Source organism: Girardinichthys multiradiatus, chromosome 14 (genome assembly GCF_021462225.1).
Source record: "Girardinichthys multiradiatus isolate DD_20200921_A chromosome 14, DD_fGirMul_XY1, whole genome shotgun sequence".
Lineage (NCBI taxonomy): Eukaryota > Metazoa > Chordata > Actinopteri > Cyprinodontiformes > Goodeidae > Girardinichthys > Girardinichthys multiradiatus.
This window is the reverse complement of record NC_061807.1, coordinates 45,071,849-45,093,215: the sequence shown is the minus strand read 5'-3', so window position 1 is coordinate 45,093,215 and position 21,367 is coordinate 45,071,849. Positions and strand designations below refer to the sequence as shown.

Genomic DNA, 21,367 nt, shown 5'->3' with positions numbered 1-21,367 from the left:
GACTTGGGACACATAAATAAAATTACAGAACACCGGTTCTTTAGGACTGGAGTTTGGCATATCTAGGTTATTGGTTAAATATTGATAAAGAGGAAATAGACCCTAATCAACTTTTATTTTTTACAGATAAACTGTATAAACTGGACCTTAAGAGTGCTATCTTTATGTTACTGTAAATGTTTTTGAATTATCACGTAAACTTGTTTAGTCCTGCAATATTTACATAACATAACAAAAACAAGATGGCGCCGACAATGGCAGCCTCGGAGCTTCGCTCTCTCTTTGTTTTTGTATTTTGTGTGTTTTTATGTTTTTCGGGCCACAGTTCTGTGGTGTTGGGCCACAATCCTGTGGTCTCATTCAGTAGAGAGGAACTTCTCAACATCAGAGAGTCCTCTCTTGGGTTTTTTTCACCATCTTTCATTGATCCGAGGTTCACTGAGCTCCTGGCAAGCGGAGCTGTGGCTCTATATGGGATACTGCGCTGAAAGCGGCGGAGGGGAAAGCGTGCTGGCGCGCTGGTAAAGCTCCACAAAAGAGGACTTCGCACACCACTGCCTTCAATCCACCTGGCAAATGTCCGCTCTCTCAACAACAAGATGGACGAGCTGCTTCTTCTCACCGGTAAAAACACGGACCTCCGCGGTTCAGCGGTTTTCTGCTTCACCGAGACATGGCTGAGTGAAAACATCCCGGACCGCGCACTGCTGATGCTGAAGCGGATCGCAGCGCGGAGCTATCGGGGAAGAGGCGAGGAGGCGGAATCTGCTTTTATATAAATGAAGGTTGGTGCAGAGACGTAAAAGTGCTGGGAAAAACATGTAGCCCGGATCTGGAGTCATTTTCCATAATCTGTAAGCCGTTTTATTCACCGAGAGAATTTTCCTCGTTTATAATAATCGGCTCATATTTTCCACCGCATGGCTGCACTTCTGCCGCGGAAAAACATCTTGCTGAGCTGATTACAGACCTGGAGAAAAAAATACACGGACTCTTTCATCATAATACTGGGAGATTTTAACAGCGCAAACCTCTCAAATGAACTCTCCAAATACAGACAGCATATTAAGTGTCCCACCAGAGACAAAACCACACTGGACCATTGTTACACAGCTTTAAAGGACTCATATCATGCTGTTACCAGGGCTGCTCTGGGTTTTTCGGATCATTATCTAATCCACCTCATCCCAACCTACAGACAGAGACTAAGAGCTTCCAAACCCAAGGTTCACACTGTTAGGAAGTGGACTGAGGAATCAAAGCAGATGCTACAGGCCTGCTTTGAATGCACAGACTGGACTGTTTTTGAAACTTCAGCCACTGACTTAAACCAACTAACTGATGTGGTGACATCATACATCAGTTTCTGTGAGGACATGTGTGTGCAGACCAAGACCTTCTGCACCTTTGGGAACAACAAGCCATGGTTTACTCCACACCTCAGGAATTTGCGCAGGGAAAACGAAGAAGCTCACAGCAGTGGAGATTGGGCGCGGTACAGGCAGGCCAGGAACAAACTAACAAGAGAGATCAAAGCAGCCAAGAGAAGCTACAGTGAGAAGCTTAAGAACAGCCTTTCTACTGGTGACACTTCAGTTGTATGGACTGGTCTGAGAAACCTGACTGCCTACAAGAGCCCCTCCACCCATCCTGAACAGAGTCGTCTCCTGGCCAACCGTCTGAATGGCTTCTACTGCAGACATGACAAGAAGCCAGTCACACCTCAAATCATCTTCTCCACATCCCATTCAGGAACAAATTCCTCCCATAAAGCAACCAACCCCCCACCATCAGATCCTCTGCCTGCACAAAAGATCTCCGAGGAAGAGGTAAACAGGTTCTTTCAGTGCATGAAAACAAAGAAAGCTGGAGGACCTGATAACGTCTCCCCATCATGCCTGAAAGCCTGTGCACATCAACTCGCTCCGATCTTCACAAGGATCTTCAACAAGTCACTGGAGAAATGTGAGGTCCCCTCCTGCCTCAGATCCACCATCATCCCGGTGCCCAAGAAACCCACCATCGTAGGATTAAATGACAACAGGCCTGTAGCCCTGATGTCTGTGATCATGAAGTCCTTTGAGCGGGTGGTGTTGAAGCACCTAAAAGACATCACAGGCCCCCTGCTGGACCCCCTGCAATCTGCTTACCGAGCAAACAGGTCGGCAGATGATGCTGTCAACTTAGGTCTACACTTTATCCTGCAACACCTCGACCACCCAAGGACGTACGCCAGGATCCTGTTTGTAGACTTCAGCTCGGCCTTCAACACTATCATACCAGACATCCTCCACCAGAAGCTCACACAGCTCAACGTCCCAGCCTCCACCTGTCAGTGGATCAACAGCTTCCTGACAGACCGACAGCAGCAGGTGAGACTGGGGAGCATCTTCTCCCCATCCAGATCAATAAGTGCTGGTGCCCCCCAGGGGTGTGTTCTATCCCCACTCCTCTTCTCTCTGTACACAAATGACTGCACCTCATCGGACTCGTCCGTGAAACTCCTTAAGTTTTCAGACGACACCACTGTCATTGGACTGATCCAGGACGGTGATGAGTCTGCATACAGACAGCAGGTGGATCGGCTGGTACACTGGTGCGGTCAGAACTACCTTGAACTGAACCCACTCAAGACTGTGGAAATGGTGGTGGACGTTCGGAGAACACCACCCCCATACACCCCCCTCACCATCCTCAACAACACTGTATCGACCGTGGACCACTTCAGGTTCTTAGGAACCACCATCTCTGAGGACCTGAGATGGTCTTCACACATAGACACTGTTCGAAAGAAGGCCCAGCAGAGACTGTACTTCCTGAGGCAACTCAAGAAGTTCAACCTTCCACAGGAGCTGCTGGTCATCTTCTACACTGCCATCATTCAGTCTGTCCTGTCTTCATCCATCTCAGTGTGGTTTGGCTCATCCACAAAACAGGACAGGTCCAGACTGCAACAAATAATCAGGACTGCAGAGAGAATAATCAGAGCTGACCTTCCCCCCATCCAGGACTTATACAGGTCTAGGGTCAAGAAAAGAGCTGCCAAAATCTCTGCCGACCCCACACACCCTGCACATAGAGTTTTACCTTCAGGCCGCCGCTACAGAGCACTGTTTACTAAAACCAGCCGCCACAGAGACAGTTTCTTCCCCCAGGCTGTTTCTCTGATGAACATTCAATAGAGTACAGAACAGCAGCATACAGATGTTGCAAATGCACCTTTTTTATTAGATATGTGTATATTGTACATTGTAAATTGTAAATTTGTATATTCTGTAATGCAGAATATTGCATTGTACATTGTACATTGTAAATTGTAAATTTGTATATTCTGTAATGCAAAAACAGAACAAAAGAGCAAATTGTACCGGAGGCAAATTCCTTGTTTGTATGTACAAACTTGGTAATAAAGCTGATTCTGAATATTTGTCCTAGAACAGTCTTAGCACTGCCCTCTTTGGACTGAACGGCCGTTACTACAGTCTAATTTTTCTTTTGGTTCAAACGGTGCAGCTTGGTACACGTCTACCTTACAGCCCCCATGTTCGGGTATAAAACCATATCACTCAGACACACTCCCCTGTAGCGAGTCAGGAGTTGGAATTAGTCCTGCACTCCCTCGGCATCGCTGGCTTCGGGCAAGTAAGGCTCAGGCCCACTGGGCTTCATAAAGCTTCTCTGAACCTCAGGTGACGAAGGAGTGAAAAATCCTCCACCTCAAGCTATCTATCCATAGCGAAACTACCAGCATCACTCTGCTCACTCTCTGTTTCAATAAATCAGATTAAGCTAGCTGCCACATTCCCTCATCCACCTGACCCCCTCCGCTCATCCTCACACTTGGCTATGCTCCTCATTGTCTCTTGGCACTGCACATTTTGGTGGCATTTTTCAAAATTTCTCTAGGGACAGAGTTATGCTTTTTATCAGATTTAGTTCAACTTTAAGTATCATCAGCATGCCAAATTAATTAAGTGGAAGAATACATAAGGAGAATTAGCCCAAGCACAGCAACCTGTGGTACGCCACAAGTAACCCTGGAGTTTAAAGAAAATGTATCATTAACATGAGCAAACTGGAATGTGACACACAAATGTGATCTAAACCAGCCTAATGCTGTTCCTCTGATTCCTACAGTATGTTTGAGCCTTTGTAAGACAATACTGAGATCGACTGTATCAAATGCAGCACTGAGATCTAACAGAACAATTACAGACGTGCCTGTCCGTTATCTAAGGCTATGAAAATATAATAAATGACTTTCGACCCTAACTTTATGTTCTGGAATTGTACACAACTGCTAGATCTAGCCAGACTGAGTTAAATGATGTAAATAACTAACGTAATCAATGAGGGGTGGGGTTTTGGCACAATGATCTGAAAGGAGCCAATAGGTGTGTCTAAATTTCTGAATACAAATAACACACTTTTTAATCTTGAATTGCTCAAATATAGCTTACTTGAAACAGGAAAAAAAAAATGTTTTTGTACCTTTTATAGACAATCTTGAGGTCCCTCCATTCAAGAAAACTGCACATCTTGGGTTTGCGGGCAAGGACAATCTGCATCAACTCCCTGACCATCTTCTTCTTGTCTCGTTCCGCTGTAGCTGTGTACCACTTCTGCAACCGCAGCTTCCCCTGCCGACTGAACAGGAGCATAAAACGCATCTAGAGAGAAACAGAAATAATGTTATTCATGTAAGAACTAAATGCACTCAATTTTTAAGCTTATGTGAAATGCTTTATTTCTCATCTGTTTTTGCACTTTAGAAAAAGAACAAGATTTTTTCACATTTCAGACTTCAAACTAAAAGGTGATGTTTGGATATTATTGCATTTTAAGCAATACAATGTTATTTAAAAAAAATCGATTTTTTACTTGCATTTTCTCTTTCATATATTTTACTATCTTAAGTTGCTACAGCAAAACTGAATGTTTATTCAATTACTCGATGAATCATCAGAATAATTAATAGATTACTCGATTACTAAAGACTGTGTTCTATCGAGCAATTATGGCCATTTTCTCCAACCTGATACCTTGAAAACAGGAAGTGAGACTCCACCAAATCACTGGTTGAACATACTACAACAAAGCTGCTCTGTTTTGTCATTTTATCAAATTCAACTCTATATGTCATGGAACATCCTGGATTAGGAAATAATTGTGCCCTTTTTAAAATCTCACAGTTGAGGTAACACTGTACCTATTCTACAAGGAATACAAACTTAGTAATTCTAGCTTTCAATGTGAACTCTAATCATTTGTGAAAACCTGTAATAGCATAACTATTTAACACCAACTTCTCTCACACATGATAGGCAACCTTTTCTAATCAGGACAGAAACGCTACTTAAAGCTAGTTATCGAGTGAGTGAATAAATTTTGTTGTAAAGTATAAAGTTACTAGCTCATTTACACAAGGCATAGCAAGTCTTTGCGCCAATGATGATTAGGTTTAATGGTTCTCAGAGAAACATTTTTCTTTAGAAGAGGTAAAACGACCACAATACTTATTAAAAATGCATCTCCTTACGAATGTTTATTAGTAGTGAACTCCAACAAGTCAAGAACACCACTAATATACATCAAAAAGGCTTATAATGCAAAATTTTAACTAGTTACCCATGTTTTGACTAGCTACCTAGCAACCTATATCTTGACAGAAGATATGGAACCAACCTTAACTCTTAAAAGAAATTAGATAACGACTGCTACCTTCAGCAGTTCAGTCTTCCTTGCCAAACCCCTCTTTAAAGCCAGTGGAGCCACATTTTCTTTAAACTATTCCTATCACATATGAGTGCAGACTTACTAAAACTTTTAGATTTTTTTGTTATGGTACAGTCTTAGTACAAATGGATTAAATAAATTCTTTAGCCCAAAACTCAAACAACGCCCCATATTGACATTAAAACTTTTATTTTTTTTTTGTTTTTCACAAATGTATTAAAAATCAATGAAATAATATATGTAGATAAGTATTCAAAGCCTTTGCTTTAAAATTAAGCGAGGTGCGTCCTATTTCCACTGATGATCATTTAGATGTTTCTATTGCTTAATCGCTTAGTCTAATTGTGATTAAATTAGTTGGTTACAGCTTGACAGCATCCCTTACTGCCGGTGTCCACCACTGGGTTCTGGGATTGCCGCCGCGACCTTACGGCCGCAGCTACAGGCAGCAGCATCGACAATAGATGCGGAGAACATAGTCCACTCGGACTCTATGTCTCCAACATCCCCCGGGATCTGGTCAAAGCTCTCCCGGAGGTGGGAGTTGAATACATCCCTGGCCAAGGGCTCCGCCAGGCGTTCCCAGCAGACCCTCACTATGCGCTTGGGCCTGCCAAGTCTGTCCGGCTTTCTCCTCCTCCAGCGGATCCAACTCATCACCAGGTGGTGATCAGTGGACAGCTCAGCCCCTCTCTTCACCTGAGTGTCCAAAACATGCGGCCGAAGGTCTGATGATACGACAACAAAGTCGATCATCGACCTCCTGCCTAGGGTGTCCAGGTGCCAAGTGCACTGATGGACACCCTTATGTTTGAACATGGTGTTCATTATGGACAATCCGTGACTAGCACAGAAGTCCAATAACAAAACATCACTTGGATTCAGATCGGGGAGGCCATTCCTCCCGATCACACCTCTCCAGGTGTCACTGTCATTTCCCACGTGGGCGTTGAAGTCCCCCAGCAGAATAATGGAGTCCCCGGGAGGCACTATCCAGTACCCCAGGGACACTAGGAAGGCCGGGTACGCCGCACTACCGCTCGGCCCATAGGCCGAGACGACAGTCAAGAGACCTATCCCCAACCCGAAGGCGCAGGGATACGACCCTTTCGTCCACTGGGGTAAACCCCAACACGAGACGGCTGAGCTGGGGGGCAACAAGCAAACACACACACTTTGCACCGGACCCTCACGGTTCCCCCTGCAGATGGTGGGCCCACTGGGGGATGGCCTCGCGTCTCTCGTTCGGGCTTGGCCTGGCCGGGTCCCGCGAGGAGCGACCCGGCCACCAGGCGCTGTCCAGCGAGTCCTGACCCCAAGCCTGGCTCCAGGGTGGGACCCCGGCTCCGTCGTACCGGGCGACGTGCCTCAATATTTTTGTCCTCATGAGGGATTCTTGAACCGCTCTTTGTCTGACCCATCACCTAGAGCCTGTTTGCCATGGGAGACCCTACCAGGGGCATTTAGGCCCCAGACAACATAGCCTCTAGGATCATTTGAGCACTCAAACCCCTCCACCACGTTATGGTGGCAGTTCAAGGAGGGATGCTGTCAAGCTGAAGAAGGAGTCCTATCGGCTGTGGTTAGCTTGTGGGACTCCTGAGGCGGCTGATGGGTACCGTGAGGCCAAGCGTGCTGCGGCCCGGGCTGTGGCAGAGGCAAAAACCCGGGCCTGGGAGGAGTTCAGTGAGGCCATGGAGAAGGACTACCGGTTGGCCTTGAAGCGATTCTGGCAAACCATCCGGCGCCTTAGGAGGGGAAGCAGTGCTTCGCCAACACTGTTTATAGTGGGGGTGGGAGGCTGCTGACCTCAACCGAGGACATTATCGGGTGGTGGAAGGAGTACTTCAAGGATCTCCTCAATCCTGCCATCAAGCATTCCGTGGTGGAAACAGATGCTGGGGACTCGGGACTGGACTCTTTCATCACCCAGGCTGAAGTCACCAAGGTGGTTAAAAATCTCCACGGTGGCAAGGCTTCGGGGGTGGATGAGATTTGCCCTGATTACCTCAAGTCTCTGGATGTTGTTGGGCTGTCATGGTTGACACGCCTCTTCAACATTGCGTGGCGTACGGGGACAGTGCCTCTGGACTGGCAGACTGGGGTGGTGGTCCCCCTTCATTCGACTGTGTCCCTCGTGATGCCCTGTGGGGGGTTCTCCAGGAGTATGGAATCGGGGGCCCTTTATTAGGGGCCATCCGGTCCCTGTACGAGCGGAGCAGGAGTTTGGTCCGCATTGCCGGCACTAAGTCGGACCTGTTCCCGGTGCATGTTGGACTCCGGCAGGGCTGCCCTTTGTCACCGCAGCCAAGGGCCGGAGGGGGTCTGGTTTGGGGACCAGTGGATTTAGTCTCTTCTTTTTGCAGATGACGTGGTCCTGCTGGCCCTCTCTAGCCAAGACCTACAGCATGCGCTGGGGCGGTTCGCAGCCAAGTGTGAAGCGGCTGGGATGAAGATCAGCTCCTCCAAGTCCGAGGCCATGGTACTCGACTGGAAAAGGGTGGCTTGTCCTCTTCAGGTTGGAGGGGAGTTCCTGCCTCAAGTGGAGGAGTTTAAGTATCTCGGGGTCTTGTTCAGGAGTGGGGGAAAAATGGAGCGGGAGATCGACAGACGGATTGGTGCGGCTGCCGCAGTAATGGGGGCACTGTGCCGGTCCGTTGTGGTGAAGAGAGAGCTGAGCCGAAAAGCAAAGCTCTCAATTTACCGGTTGGTCTACGATCCTACCCTCACCTATGGCCATGAATTTTGGGTCATGACCGAAAGAACGAGATCCCGGTTACAAGCGGCTGAAATGAGCTTCCTCCGTAGGGTGGCCGAGCACTCCCTTAGAGATAGAGTGAGGAGCTCGGCCATCCGGGAGGGGCTCGGAGTAGAGCCGCTGCTCCTCCACATCGAGAGGAACCAGTTGAGGTGGCTCGGGCATCTATACCGGATGCCTCCTGGACGCCTTCCTCGGGAGGTGTTCCAGGCACGTCCCACCGGGAGGAGGCCCAGGGGACGGCCCAGGACACGCTGGACGGACTATGTCTCTTGGCTGGCCTGGGAACGCTTTGGGCTCCACCCGGAGGAGCTGGAGGAGGTGTCTGGGGAGAGGGACGTCAGGGGCGTCTCTGCTGAGTCTGCTGCCCCCGCGATCCGGTCCCAGATAAGCGGAAGATGACAAGTACGAGTACTTGGTTACACGTGATTGGAAAAAGTCACATCACAAACATGTCTATATGATTTCTCACAGCTGACAGTGCATGTCAGAGCACAAACTAATCATGAAGTCAAAAAGAGTTTCCTGTGGAACTTTAAGACAGGATTGTCTACAGGCACAAATCTGGGGCAGGGTTGCTATGAAGGTCCAAGTGAGCACAGTGGCCTCCCTCATTCATAAATAGATGTTTGAATCACCAACACTATTTCTAAAACTGACAACCCATTGAAATTGAGTAATCAGGGAGAAAGGCCTTAGTCAGAGTGTTAAATAAGAACTTCGTGGAGAGAGCAGAGGATTCCAGAAGGACAACCATCTTCACGATTCACAATTTAGGCCAGTATAGTAGAATGGCCAGACAGAAGCCACTCCTCAGTAAAAGAAACAAGGCAGTCCACCTGGTGTTTGCCAAAAGCACACAAAGGAGTCTCAGCCCATAACAAATACGATTCTCTGGTCTGATGAGACAAAGATTGAACTCTTTAGCAAGTATGCCTTTGGCAGCAACCCAAGTAATCCCTATATACAAAAAAATATAATAATTATTATTATCTATAAAAATTTAACAATCAAAGCAAAAAGACCTCCATAAAAAAAGTCATACATTTGCAAAACATACTAATAGCAATTGTTACTGTTTTATTTCTAAACGTCTGAATGTTCCAGTGAACTCTGTTGGAGCTATAATCTGGAAGTAGAAAAAACATCCTTTCACCATAACCAGCAACAGCCAGGTTCCCCTTGTAAAAGATTTCTGACAAACAATAAGCATTGCAGTCAACCTCAATGGACTCTATGCACATTCACTGTGCAGACATTGCTGGTGCATGTACAATTTATCTCAAAATTAAGAATACTGTGGAGAAGTTAAATTCTGTCAGTAGTTCAAATCGTAATTTGAACACTTAAGTACACAGTGACATTTTTACTTCTTTTTGTGGTTGTGATGATTTTGATGATTGTATTATGCAAGATGCTGATTATCTGAGAACATTGTTTTTATCATCTGTAATTCATGCTCACTGATGAATTAGGTCATATTTTAGACATCTCTATTGTGTGTACTGAATTTATATTGTATATTGGAGGCACTTGTATGTGTGTGGCTTGAGGTTATCCAAATGCCTCACAGTTTGATGTAAAAGAATTAAACATAATTTTCGGTATATGTTTAGCCTTTAATGCCAATATTAGTTAATATACAGTACAGACCAAAAGTTTGGACACACATTCTCATTCAAAGTTGTCTTTATTTTCATGACTATGAATATTGTAGCTTCACACTGAAGGCATCAAAACTATGACTTAACACGTGGAATTATACACTGAACAAAAAAGTGTGAAACAACTGAAAATATGTCTTATATTCTAGGTTCTTCAAAGTAGCCACCTTTTGCTTTGATTACTGCTACGCACACTCTTGGCATTCTGTTGATGAGCTTCAAGAGGTAGTCACCTGAAATGGTTTTCCAACAGTCTTGAAGGAGTTCCCAGAGATGCTTAGCACTTGTTGGTCCTTTTGCCTTCACTCAGCGGTCCAGCTCACCCCAAACCATCTCAATTGGGTTCAGGTCCGGTGACTGTGGAGGCCAGGTCATCTGGCGCAGCAACCCATCACTCTCCTTCTTGGTCAAATAGCCCTTACACAGCCGGGAGGTGTGTTTGGGGTCATTGTCCTGTTGAAAAATAAATGATGGTCCAACTAAACGCAAACCGGATAGAATAGCATGCCGCTGCAAGATGCTGTGGTAGCCATGCTGGTTCAGTATGGCCTTCAATTTTAAATAAATTCCCAACAATGTCACCCGCAAAGCACCCCCGCACCATCACACCTCCTCCTCCATGCTTCACGTTGGGAACCCGCATGTAGCGTCCATCCGTTCACCTCTTCTGTGCCACACAGACACGGTGGTTTGAACCAAAGATCTCAAACTTGGACTCATCAGACCAAAGCACAGATTTCCTAATGTCTAATGTCCATTCCTTGTGTTCTTTAGCCCAAACAAGTCTCTTCTGCTTGTTGCCTATCCTCAGCAGTGGTTTCCTAGCAGCTATTTTACCATGAAGGCCTGATGGCCACTTGTTTTTCTTTACTTAGCTGCTTTTTTCTTGCCATACTACAAATTCTAACAGTCTATTCAGTAGGACTATCAGCTGTGTACTGTATCCACCTCCTGCACAACACAACTAATGGTCCCAACCCCATTTATAAGGCTTGAAATCCAACTTATTAAACCTGACAGGGCACACCTGTGAAGTGAAAACCATTTCAGGTGACTACCTTTTGAAGCTCATCAACAGAATGCCAGGAGTGTGGCTACTTTGAAGAATCTAGAATATAAGACATATTTTCAGTTGTTTCACACTTTTGTTCAGTGTATAATTCCACATGTGTTAATTCATAGTTTTGATGCCTTCAGTGTGAAGCTAATAAAATAAAGACAACTCTTTGAATGAGAAGGTGTGTCCAAACGTTTGGTCTGTACTGTATGTAACTGTTGTTTTTTTGCAGTGACCTGACTGCAACTGCTAGCAAAAGATAGGCTGAGGCTGGGACATCTTCATCAAAACAAAAGCAACTGAAACATATGGACACAAAACAAATATCTCAACAAGTCATTGACAATGCCATTCTTAATCTTGTGGTCCAATGACTCCACCCATGTCACTGTGTGATTGCGGTCGTCTTGTGGGACCATAGGTGCGGAATGGCAGCCATGCTTCCACTACTAAATGTAGCTGAGGAGTGAATGAATAATGCATGAAATTGTAAACAGTCCTTGAGCATCTAGAAAAGCCCTATATAAGAATAACACATTATTAGGTCAGAGCAGCAAAGAGCTGCGAAGGACTATTGTAATTCGGATGTTTATTTTCATTAAGGGTTGCACGGTGGCACAGTTGGTAGCACTGTTGCCTTGCAGCAAGAAGGTCCTGCTTTCTGCATGGAGTTTGCATGTTTTCCCCCGTGCATGCATGGGTTCTCCGCAGCTACTCTGGCTTCCTCCCACAGTCCAAAAATATGACTGTTGGGTTAACTGGTTTCTCTACATTGCCCATGGTGTGAATGGGTGTGTGCATGGTTGTTTGCCCTGTCTGTCTTGCCCTGCAATGGACTGGCGACCTGTCCAGGGGGTACCCCGCCTCCCATCCACAGACTGCTGGAGATAGGCACCAGCATAGGAAACTATAAACGCTATATCTCCCTTATACATCATCAGATCCACTTCAAATTTGGCAAGCATCATCATGGACACTTGCTGAACATGTTGGCACAGTAAATTGATGACATCAGTTCAGCACCGCCTACTAACAACCAAGTGAGTGCAGCTTCCATTAGGAAGGTCGGATTTCGCCCAAATTTTGAATATTTGTCACCCGAAAACTCAGCATGACCCAAGATTGTATGAAACGTTGCTAACAGTGCCACCTACTGGCAACATGTAGACTGGAGCTGCCGGCTTGTGCCTGGTGTGGACAAGGCAATGACAGGCTCCTGGGGTTGCTACACAGGCCGAGCAGCGCTGAGCTGCGAGGGCTGCCCAATGCTGCTTGCAGCTTTAATTGTAATTATTAAATGTCAGCATTATTGTTGTCATTATTATTCTTATATATTTGGAGTTATTGATCGGTCTAATTTGCACAAGATTTTCCCAATTATTCTTGACTACACTCATTACAAATGCATTGTTAAAAAGCTTTTCAGATTTTAAAGTACTTTTAACACTTAAAGTATTTTTGGATGCACATACTCCAGTGCTTTAAGTAGAGTAATATTTTGACATAGCTACTTTCATTTACTTTCATTGGAGTAATATTTGATCAGTAGGATCTGGACTTCAACTCAAGTAATGAAATTGAGTACTTTGTTCACCACCAGGCTTTCCACAAAGTATGCAAAACAATAATATATATACAAAGTGTTTTCAATATTTATTACTTCTGTCATTCAAACATTTTACTTATTTTACATAATAATTCACAGTGACCTCTTTGTATGTGTGAATTACGTGGGCTGTTGCCAATATCTGGAGGGAATTCTATGCCAATGATTGGGATGGGTACTGAATTCAGTACTTTTAATTCAATAAAATGACTATTATTATTAATATTATGCAATAAAATTATTCAATTCAAGTTTTTATAGGTACCGACCGAATTCTGTTGGTACTACCGAGTACCTATTCCCGTAAAATTAAACTGTACCATGTTTCAGTACCTAAATGCAATATTAACACGAGGGAGTGGGCAATGTGGGCAATTTTCGATGCCTGAACACAGCATCGCACACACAAGACCTTGATGACATTAGTAGCTGCTGGTACTGTCAACAAAGCATGGCTGATAGAAAGTGCTCGAATCAGTGCACCTTCGTTGTCTGAAAAGTCCAAGAACGTGCAGCACATCTACTGGAGCTCTTCAGCAGTACTCGGCTCAGCGCATCTCCTCTTGCAGTGGTGGCAGAAGAGGGATCAGATGCCTATTCTGGCCAGCTTGGCCAAACAATATCCGTTTATTCAGTTATTTTCCACTCTTTCAGGGCGAGTTTTCTAATTAGCACGGGACACAGTCAGTGTGGAGCACAATCAGTGGCTCTTGCCCGAAAAAGGTGACATGTTAGTGTTCTTGAAAAGCACTGCACAGGGAACGAAGATAAACAGTAAATGTAGTTCACAGCAGAGAAGTTTGCTTCACTTTCATTAGAAGTTGGTGATACTTCAATTTGTAAAATAGTATACATATATTTGTTTTTACTCCTCTTTTGCTAATTTCTTTTAAACCTATTTGCCCTCCAGGGATCCCCATCACACACTTTTTCCAGAGGGGAAAGGACAGAAATACGAATACGTGTGCATTATTAGCAAAAAAAAAAACCCTGTGTATTTAGTTAAGGGTTTTCATGTTGAAGAATGTTGTGAAACAACTGAAATAATCCAATACAAACAGCTGGATGTTGTTATGATACATTCGTTAAAGTTAATATATTTAGAAACAAATATGTTAAATTGAAAAATTAAGATTTCAAATTTAGAATTGAGATTTTATTATTAAACAAATTAACATTTATTACCACATAAACACACACAAAAGTACAGAAAATTGGTAACATTGAGTACCGAAAGTGTTTAAATGTGAAAGGTACCCATCTTTAGCCAATGACCCCATTAGAAATATTTTAACTGAGAAAGACTTTGACGTATCCAATACTTATTTACACGCTGTATAATTGGTAAGTAAAATATGAATTATTATTGGTTAAAATGTAATGGTTAACCAAAAACAGTTTCTGTGGCTTATAAACCAACAGCGTTCATTTCTATCCATTAGATAGTGTATCTGAACACTTGTGCAGAAAATATTTTTCAGGGTTGCTGTCTAAGTGACTGACCTCCCGGGTTGAAACCAGTACCAAACTCTACCTTAACAGATGAATATTAACGGTACCGTTAATATCCGGTGGTGTACTAAACAGTAACCATGGCTGGACTGTTTTTCACCCTGCCTAATGCTGCAGGCCTGTTAGCCGACTACAGCCAGGTAAACTTAGGGCAGGTGGACACTTCCTGGAACCATATCTCTTGCTAGCATTAGCACGGTTTAGCTTCTTTCTTATTCAACTAAATAAGACAGTAACTTACCATTCTGTGAGGTTGTCGAACGTCTCTCTAACGTTACAAAATCTTACTTCCGCGTCCGATGTACCGTTTGCACAGCGGCTACTGCTGAAAGTCCATTACTGTCCAGTGTTCCTAAAAATTTAAATGCAAATAGTCCTACCGTGAAACATACACTAAGTAGTTCCGCCTCCACTGAGCATGCGCACTTCAAAACCCCCACATTGACGTAATAACTTTCAAATCACAAACATCTATTTTTATTATTAACATTACTATTATTACTACATAGTTTAGAGCAATATAGCACTAAATGTAATTTTGATTCCAATTTTAAGATCTTTAAAAAAACAAAATAAAATATACATTGTTTAAAAGGTTAAACGTTTACCACAAACACATACACACACACACCCGTTTTACTGTCTTTGTGAGGAGTTTGCATTGACCTCCATTGACTTTCAGTCATTTCTATGGCCTAACCCTGACACTACCCCTAACCCTTTGACCATCTTCATAAAGAACAACTACAGGGGTTGGATAATGAAACTGAAACAGCTGTCATTTTAGTGTGGGAGGTTTCATGGCTAAATTGGACCAGCCTGGTAGCCAGTCTTCATTGATTGCACATTGCACCAGTAAGAGCAGAGTGTGAAGGTTCAATTAGCAGGGTAAGAGCACAGTTTTGCTCAAAATATTGAAATGCACACAACATTATGGGTGACATACCAGAGTTCAAAAGAGGACAAATTGTTGGTGCATGTCTTGCTGGCGCATCTGTGACCAAGACAGCAAGTCTTTGTGATGTATCAAGAGCAACGGTATCCAGGGTAATGTCAGCATACCACCAAGAAGGACGAATCACATCCAACAGGATTAACTGTGGACGCAAGAGGAAGCTGTCTGAAAGGGATGTTCGGGTGCTAACCTGGATTGTATCCAAAAAACATATAACCACGGCTGCCCAAATCACAGCAGAATTAAATGTGCACATCAACTCTTCTGTTTCCACCAGAACTGTCCGTCAGGAGCTCCATAGGGTCAATATACACGGCCGGGCTGCTATAGCCAAACCTTTGGTCACTCATGCCAATGCCAAACGTCGGTTTCAATGGTGCAAGGAGCGCAAATCTTGGGCTGTGGACAATGTGAAACATGTATTGTTCTCTGATGAGTCCACCTTTACTGTTTTCCCCACATCCGGGAGAGTTACGGTGTGGAGAAGCCCCAAAGAAGCGTACCACCCAGACTGTTGCATGCCCAGAGTGAAGCATGGGGGTGGATCAGTGATGGTTTGGGCTGCCATTTCATGGCATTCCGTTGGCCCAATACTTGTGCTAGACGGGCGCATCACTGCCAAGGACTACCGAACCATTCTTGAGGACCATGTGCATCCAATGGTTCAAACATTGTATCCTGAAGGCGGTGCCGTGTATCAAGATGACAATGCACCAATACACACAGCAAGACTGGTGAAAGATTGGTTTGATGAACATGAAAGTGAAGTTGAACATCTCCCATGGCCTGCACAGTCACCAGTGACTAAATATTATTGAGCCACTTTGGGGTGTTTTGGAGGAGCGAGTCAGGAAATATTTTCCTCCACCAGTATCACGTAGTGACCTGGCCACTATCCTGCAAGAAGAATGGCTTAAAATCCCTCTGACCACTGTGCAGGACTTGTATATGTCATTCCCAAGACGAATTGACGCTGTATTGGCCACAAAAGGAGGCTCTACATCATACTAATAAATTATTGTGGTCTAAAACCAGGTGTTTCAGTTTCATTGTCCAACCCCTGTACATGGTGGCCATTTTGTGTTGAGTACTTAAACAGCATGTTCAGCTGTTCCAACAGCTAGATAACGTATAAGGCCTTTGACACAATTGAACACCAATTCATTTTTCAATCTTTGAAAAAATTTGGTTTTGGTCCTTTCTTTTGTAACGCTGTCAAAACATTATACTCCAGTAGCAATAGTTCTATTAAAATGCCAAACGGCTCCACCTCTAGATTTGACCTAAAACGTGGTATTAACCAATATTATATCATATCCGTATTTATTCTGACTTTTGTCGAAGCTGTTTCTGCTTCCCCGGGTCCGTTGATTTGGGCACAGGTTTCAAAAGAGTGAAATAAACACAAAGTACAATCAGCTTATGTTTGCCTCTGCGCAGAGTGAGAGAAAGATGCTCCAGCCAAAACCTGCAAGCAACAACTCTGCCCTCTCTCGGCTTCCAGCTCGTTTTATTCAGTCTTCAAGGGTGTGTTCAACATATACATATATCATGTCACTCATGTATAACATAACAGTTCCTTAGGTCCAAATAAGGAGTGCTTCTGGTTATTTTCTCCTAGCAAGCTTGTCTTGTCTTGTCTCCAGCCTTCCCTGTCCTCCATCCATTTACGACCTTGCCCTCTCTCTATCCTTTCCTCCCTTGTCATTCACCAATTTATGACCTTGCACTTTCTATGCTTCACTCCCTAAGGACCTTGCACATTCCAGTTACACACATAGATAGTTTATATTCTACAATCCCCCTTTTGAACTCTCATAAAAGAGTTCACAATCAAAAATGTCCTTCTAAGAATAAGTAGAAATAAGTAAAAAAATATTACTGTACCACCTGTAAAACAAGAAAATCATTAAGAAAACATGCATCCATCTTATCATGCGTCCATGAAGTCACACTCTGAGTCCTCATCCTGGTTATGGTCAATTTACAATAGTTGCATCATTATCTTTGGATCCCTCTGCTCAATTGCGGAGGTGATGAGGCGCACCATCAGAGAATGAATGCATGGCACACAACAACATCCACAGGTCACCATTATAGCTACAAAAACTGCAATAGAAATCATCAAAATGTAATATAAAATATAAAATGTTCACCGAACGATGCCTTCTGGAGTGGGAAGGAAACTCTACCACTCCTAGTGAGAGGGAAACTTATGGGGTAAAAACGCTGTCAAAAACAATGTGTATGTAAAGACGGAAATGTATGCATATTAGTCAATAGTTGTGCATAAGTAAAATCCAAAAGAGGCATTGTATATTTTCTCTGTAAGAAGAATGTTACAGCTTCAAGAAATTACAAACACAAAGTTCAAGTTTACAGTTGTGGTTTATTCTTTATGAATACAATATGCTACCACAGTTTGTGAATACGATTTCTTTTCTTTGAGAATACGAATTTACATCAGTGACTTGGTGTCACGTGATCTCAAGCTGGTTAGTGGAGCACTGTTCTTTTGGCGCTAGTGATGCTGCTTCTTCTTCTCTTCTTCTGCTGGCGGTTCGCAACAAATTCAGAGGTGCATACTGCCACCTATTGTACATCATTGTATAACTCCACCCACTATATTCTATGTTTTAGTTTTGTATTTCATAAAAATAAGAACAATGCTTTATTTATAATACTCTTGATTTCCCCCTATCTCCCCTCTGTTCCTAATATTCCTTTTAGACTGAATTACCTCCCATTCTGGCACTACGTTTACTGGCGGTGAGGAGTGTGACAGCACATGCGCAACGCGAATCGACTAACTCTGTGTTCCACTAACCAGCCTGAGATCACGTGACACCAAGTCGCTGATGTAAATTCGTACTCTCATAGAAAAGAAATCGTATTCACAAACTGTTATAGCATATTGTATTCATAAAGAATAAACCAAATGTGTAAACTTGAACTTTGTGTTTGTAATTTCTTGAAGCTGTAACATTTTATTTTGTATTCTTACAGAGAAAATATACAATACCTCTTTTGGATTTTACTTATGCACAACTATTGACTAATATGCACACATTTCTGTCTTTACATACATATTGTTTTTGACAGCGTTCTTACCCCATAGCAACTCAATCACTTCTGCCTCTTCTTCCGTTTTCAGCTCTTAGGGCAGACTGACCCGGGGCTAATTTCTCTCACCCAGGGATTATTCTGCCCCTTCTTGGGTGAGAGAAGTGAGATTGTCTTTTCCTGTGTTTTCGCTCGGATCTTCCTGGACCTGAGAGAAGGATCATTGAAGTGGTTCTGCTCCTGCACACTGGCTCCAGTGGTACCAAGTAGCACCTTTGCCCTTCAGCCTGACTGCATGGGTTGTCCTCTCTGTGACCTGAAATGGACCGGTCCTCCTTGGCTCCGACCACTTTCTTTTGATGACTTTCAGGAGGACCCACTCGGCATCCGAGGTGGTGGTTCCAACCCTGGTCTCTGGTTCTGCTGGGATCTGTTTGGAGAAAGCTGTAACAAGACTGTGGAGAGATCTGTAATAATCACGATGAGACATAGATTGTTCACACTCAGTGAGAAACGGTATACTTGTTTGGGGGCCTGGAAATGGCCTCCCTGTTTGCAGCACATGTGGAGTTAAACCATGTTTCTGATTTATAGTACTCCGTACAGACATCAGAGCTAATGGCAAAGCCGTAACCCAATTCATTTTGGACTGTGCACAGATCTTAGCCAATTTGGTTTTAAGGGTTTGATTAATTCTTTCAAACTTCCCCTCTGACTGTGGATGATACACAGTGCCAAATGAGTGTTTTAGTCCCAGAAATCTTTCCACTTCCTGGAGTTCCTCATTTTTGAAATGTGTTCTGTTGTCAGACCTTATTTTAGCTGGAAAACCGTGTCTAGGGATATAATGATTTATCAAACACTTTACCACAGATTTGCTGTCTTCCTTTTTTGTAGTAAATGCATCCACACACACCAACAGATATCTGAACCCATTTACTCTTTCAGTCATGTCTGTATAATCAATGATAACCTCTTTTCCTGCTATTGGGTCTTCTGGGAACTTTCCCGGTGCTGGCTTCAAGGTTGGTCTAACATTGAACTGCCTGCACATCTCACATGAATTAATCCAATGCACTGCCATTGGTTTCAAAAAAGGGTGCCACCAGTGTTCAAGATTTTTCAACATTTGCATTGTTCCCACATGTCCTACTCCGTGTGCTTCTTCTAGGGCTACTTTAGTAAGACCTGGTGGCAAGATTGGACGTCCGTCTGGGCTTCTGCAGAGACCACTCTGATCCTCTGATCCCCCTCGGGCCTTCCAAACTGATTTTTCCTCAGGAGAGGCCCCCTTTTGTAATTTCATTACTTCTTCCAGGGTGGGTTCTGGTGTCCACCCTGCTTCTGAACACAGCATTATGTGCCTGGGCTGATATCCTGTACACTGTTTAGCTGTCTGGTCAGCTGCCTGATTCCCTTGTGCTACTCTGGTGTTACTGCTGTCATGTCCTCTGCATTTAATGACGGCTACTTCTTGAGGGAGCAACATAGCTTCAGCCAACTTTCTCATTTCCTGTTCATGTTTAATGGGTTTCTGTCCTGCAGTTCTGAATCCTGTCCTCAACCATTGTTTGAGTTCTACATGTACTGCTCCTGTAGCGCATGCGGAGTCTGTGTAAATGTTAACCTTCTGTCCTGCTCCTAGTTCCAGAGCAGCTAATACTGCCAAAACTTCTGCTCTCTGTGCTGATTGTGCGTCTGTCAGTTCCTCTAGCTGTACTGTGACAAAATCTGTCCCTGTGTCTTCCAGCACCGCGTATGCTGCCTTAAGTCCTTCTGTGTTATGTCTGAAGCAGCACCCATCTGTGTACAGGTTTCGGGCATCTGTTAGGGATGTACTTTGTAAATCTGGTCTGATTTTTTCATTGAACTCCACTTTTTCTGCGCAGACATGTGGTGTACCGGTAATTATTCTATCTGCCATGTTTATTCCTTCATGTGTGTATGTGATGTTTGGGGCCTCCAGCACCTTACTCAGCCTCTGTTGTCTCAATGGTGAGAGTGTGAAAGCCTGAGAGTTCACAAAGGTCACCACACCATGTGATGTCAATATGTTAAGAGGATGTCCCATCACTACATGAGCTCTTTTTTGGATTATTTTAGCCATCCCTGCTGCGTGTCGGGTGTACTCGTGATGTCTTTGTTCCATGTTGTCCAGCATTACACTTATGTACATGAGGAGTGTCCTAACCCCCCCTTTTTTCTGGAACAGCACACCATTTGTTGTGTGTGCTGTGACAGAAACATCCAGCTGAAATGGCAACATGTAATCTGGGTGTGCCAAATGTGCAGCTTGCGAGAGGCTGGTTTTTAAGTTAATGAATGCTTCTTCAGCTTCTCTGGTCCATTCAAGCGGGGCAGTGAGGTTTCTCATGCCCTGTTTTTTGACAAGATCTCTAAGGGGTGCAGCGAGGTCAGTGTAGCCGGGCACAAAAGATCTGCTATACCCTGTGAGTCCTAGGAAAGACAACATGTCCTTAACCAGGAGTGGTTTTGGGTGGGACAAAACTGCAGATTGGTGAGCTGGGGACATCCCCGTGCCAGGTTGGGAAACTACTCTGCCCAGAAAGTCAACCTGGCGTCTGCAGATCTGGAGTTTGGCTTTGCTAACCTTGTAGCCTTTTTTAGCCAAATGTGACAGGACAATTGCTGTTGCCTCAAGGCATTCAGCCACAGTGGGTGTTGCGAGGAGAATGTCATCCACGTACTGAATCAGAGTGGTGTTTGGTGGTAATAGGCAATCTTGGAGAGAGTCTTTTAGAACCTGATTGAAGATTCTTGGAGAAAGCGCAAATCCCTGCGGCAAACGAGTGTATCTATACCTATGAGATTTATAGGTAAATGCGAAAATGTCCCTGCATTTCCCAGCTAAAGGAAGGCAGAAAAATGCGTTGGCCAGATCAATGCAGGTAAACCAGCAATGGTCAGGGTTAAGATTTGTCAGAGCAACATAGGGATTGGGCACGGGAACGGTAGGGGTGGCCAAAGCTGCATTTATGGCCCATAAATCATGTGC

At 44.0% G+C, this 21,367-nt stretch overlaps 1 protein-coding gene across 2 annotated transcripts in view; it reads right to left on the bottom strand.

The window, feature by feature from the left end:
• ap1s1 (adaptor related protein complex 1 subunit sigma 1) overlaps positions 1 to 15,090 on the bottom strand; it is a 30,299-nt gene extending 15,209 nt beyond the window's left edge. The window contains exons 1-3 of one of the 2 annotated variants that reach the window (XM_047386811.1): positions 14,965 to 15,090; positions 14,575 to 14,685; positions 4,492 to 4,670 (exon numbers count right to left, since the gene is read on the bottom strand). In XM_047386811.1, coding sequence (XP_047242767.1) covers positions 4,492 to 4,670; positions 14,575 to 14,577 — 182 coding nt within the window. In that variant the 5' untranslated portion in view covers positions 14,578 to 14,685; positions 14,965 to 15,090. Of the gene's footprint in view, positions 1 to 4,491; positions 4,671 to 14,574; positions 14,754 to 14,964 lie in introns of those variants that run through there. The other variant, XM_047386810.1, reaches the window with a different exon arrangement.
• Between the last annotated feature and the right edge of the window lie 6,277 nt (positions 15,091 to 21,367).